Here is a 1,603-nt window from a genome sequence, read left to right as displayed (position 1 = left end):
GAATGGAAAAATCCCCCCCCAAAAAAAAAAAAAAAAAAAAAAAAGAAAAGAAAATGAGGTAACGTATGCTGGGACTGAGGCAGACTAGAGTTCCAGCAGGTGGCTGGCTGCACTCTCTCCAGGGCACGTGCACGCTCCAGAGACAGAGACGGACAGAAAGGAAGAACTCATTTCCCGCGGGTGATTTCCACGATCCTTTCTCCTCTGCTCTCTCAGGATTTGGGGTATGTGCACACATGTGCCCGATGTGTTTCAAGATGCCAGGTCTGGGACTTGAACTGCGGTGGGCCATGTAGAAGCCCAGCACCTTAACCACTGCGCCACCTGCTGGCCCCGTCAATCATCTTACTGTCGGTACAAGGAAGCAAAAAGTTACCAAGAAGGATGATATGAATTAACGTGGGGAAAGAAAGCCTAGGAAAGCCAGAACCAAGCGAGGCACACCTTCAGGAGGGCCCCTGCAGGACGGGCAAGGTCCCCCTCAAGTCTTCCCACCCAGCGGAGTTCTCAGGGGAGGGGTGGGAGCAGGGTCTCATTCGTACTCGGGACAGGACTAGCCGGGTCTCGGCCAAGCCCCCGGTGCCAGGCCTGCACTGAGACCCCGACACCAGCTCACTGCACCCTCTCCGTCCCTCCCAGACCCACTCTGGTCTCGGAGCATCACCTTAGAATAGGCCAGCTGGCGGAAGGCCTTGCGGGCCTCCAGGGGCTCCAGGAACTCCACGATGGCCGTGACGCCGCCCTCGGGCAGGAGCACTCGGCCCAGGCTGCCGAAGCGCCCAAAGAGCTCCTGCAGCTCGGCCGCCAGGGTGCCTGCCGGGAGGTTCTTGGCCAAGATCACGGTCTTGCTTCGCTCTGCTGCGGCCTGCAGGGGGGAGATGGACCCGTGGGGAACAGCAGGGAGCTCTGCACCCCAGACCAGCACTGACCCACGGGGGCCTTGGGACGCCCCACCTGTGACCTGAGTATGGGCACGTAGGAAGCGTCCCCAGGAGGCTGGTCTTCCCCAGCACAGGTCCGTGGCCGAGTGACTACTCTGCAGGGCTTAAGGTCAATCCCAGCCCCTCCACTTCTGAGCCATGACAGACCCAGCGGGTGCCCAGACGCAGCCCTCAGCCCTCACCGTCCAGGGCTTGTGGTGGCCATGATGTGTCTCAGGGCTGAGGGGATAACGTCTCCTGGCGGCAGCCTGTGGAGTCTGCACATCCCTTGTCCTTGGGGTGGGACAGCTCTGAAGCGTGAGCCCTCGGGTTGGGGCAGTGCCCTGCACCAGCATGCCCGGTCCTGGCCTCCTTCCTTATCCTTCTTCCTCGACAGTGTTTGCTGCACTGCCCCCCAAAACCATGTGCCCTTCAGTCCCCGTCTCCCAGTAGGCTTTTGGGAGAACCTGAACTAAGACGTGAGCTGGGGGCCTTAGGAAAGGTACCCAATCATGCCTCTGTTTAGCACCTACGGCGAGGACACAGCACCCACTTCCCAGGACTGCTCCAGGGAGGGACCTAATTAAGTGGGTTAGTGGAAACGTGGGCAGCGGGAGTGCTCTGCAAATGTCAGCAATTACTCCGTTACGGAAGAACGCCAGAGGGGCATAGGCAGGGAAGAG

At 59.8% G+C, this 1,603-nt stretch overlaps 1 protein-coding gene across 1 annotated transcript in view; it reads right to left on the bottom strand.

Moving 5' to 3' along the window:
* RBM19 (RNA binding motif protein 19) overlaps positions 1-1,603 on the bottom strand; it is a gene marked incomplete in the record, with an annotated part of 174,920 nt that overhangs the window by 142,764 nt on the left and 30,553 nt on the right. The window contains 1 exon segment of the mRNA XM_027773124.1: positions 665-865. Within this exon segment, the coding sequence (XP_027628925.1) occupies positions 665-865 (201 nt within the window).

The sequence above is a fragment of the Tupaia chinensis genome, unplaced genomic scaffold, assembly GCF_000334495.1.
Source record: "Tupaia chinensis unplaced genomic scaffold, TupChi_1.0 Scaffold000323_1, whole genome shotgun sequence".
Taxonomy (NCBI): domain Eukaryota; kingdom Metazoa; phylum Chordata; class Mammalia; order Scandentia; family Tupaiidae; genus Tupaia; species Tupaia belangeri.
This window is presented reverse-complemented; position numbering and strand designations above follow the sequence as displayed.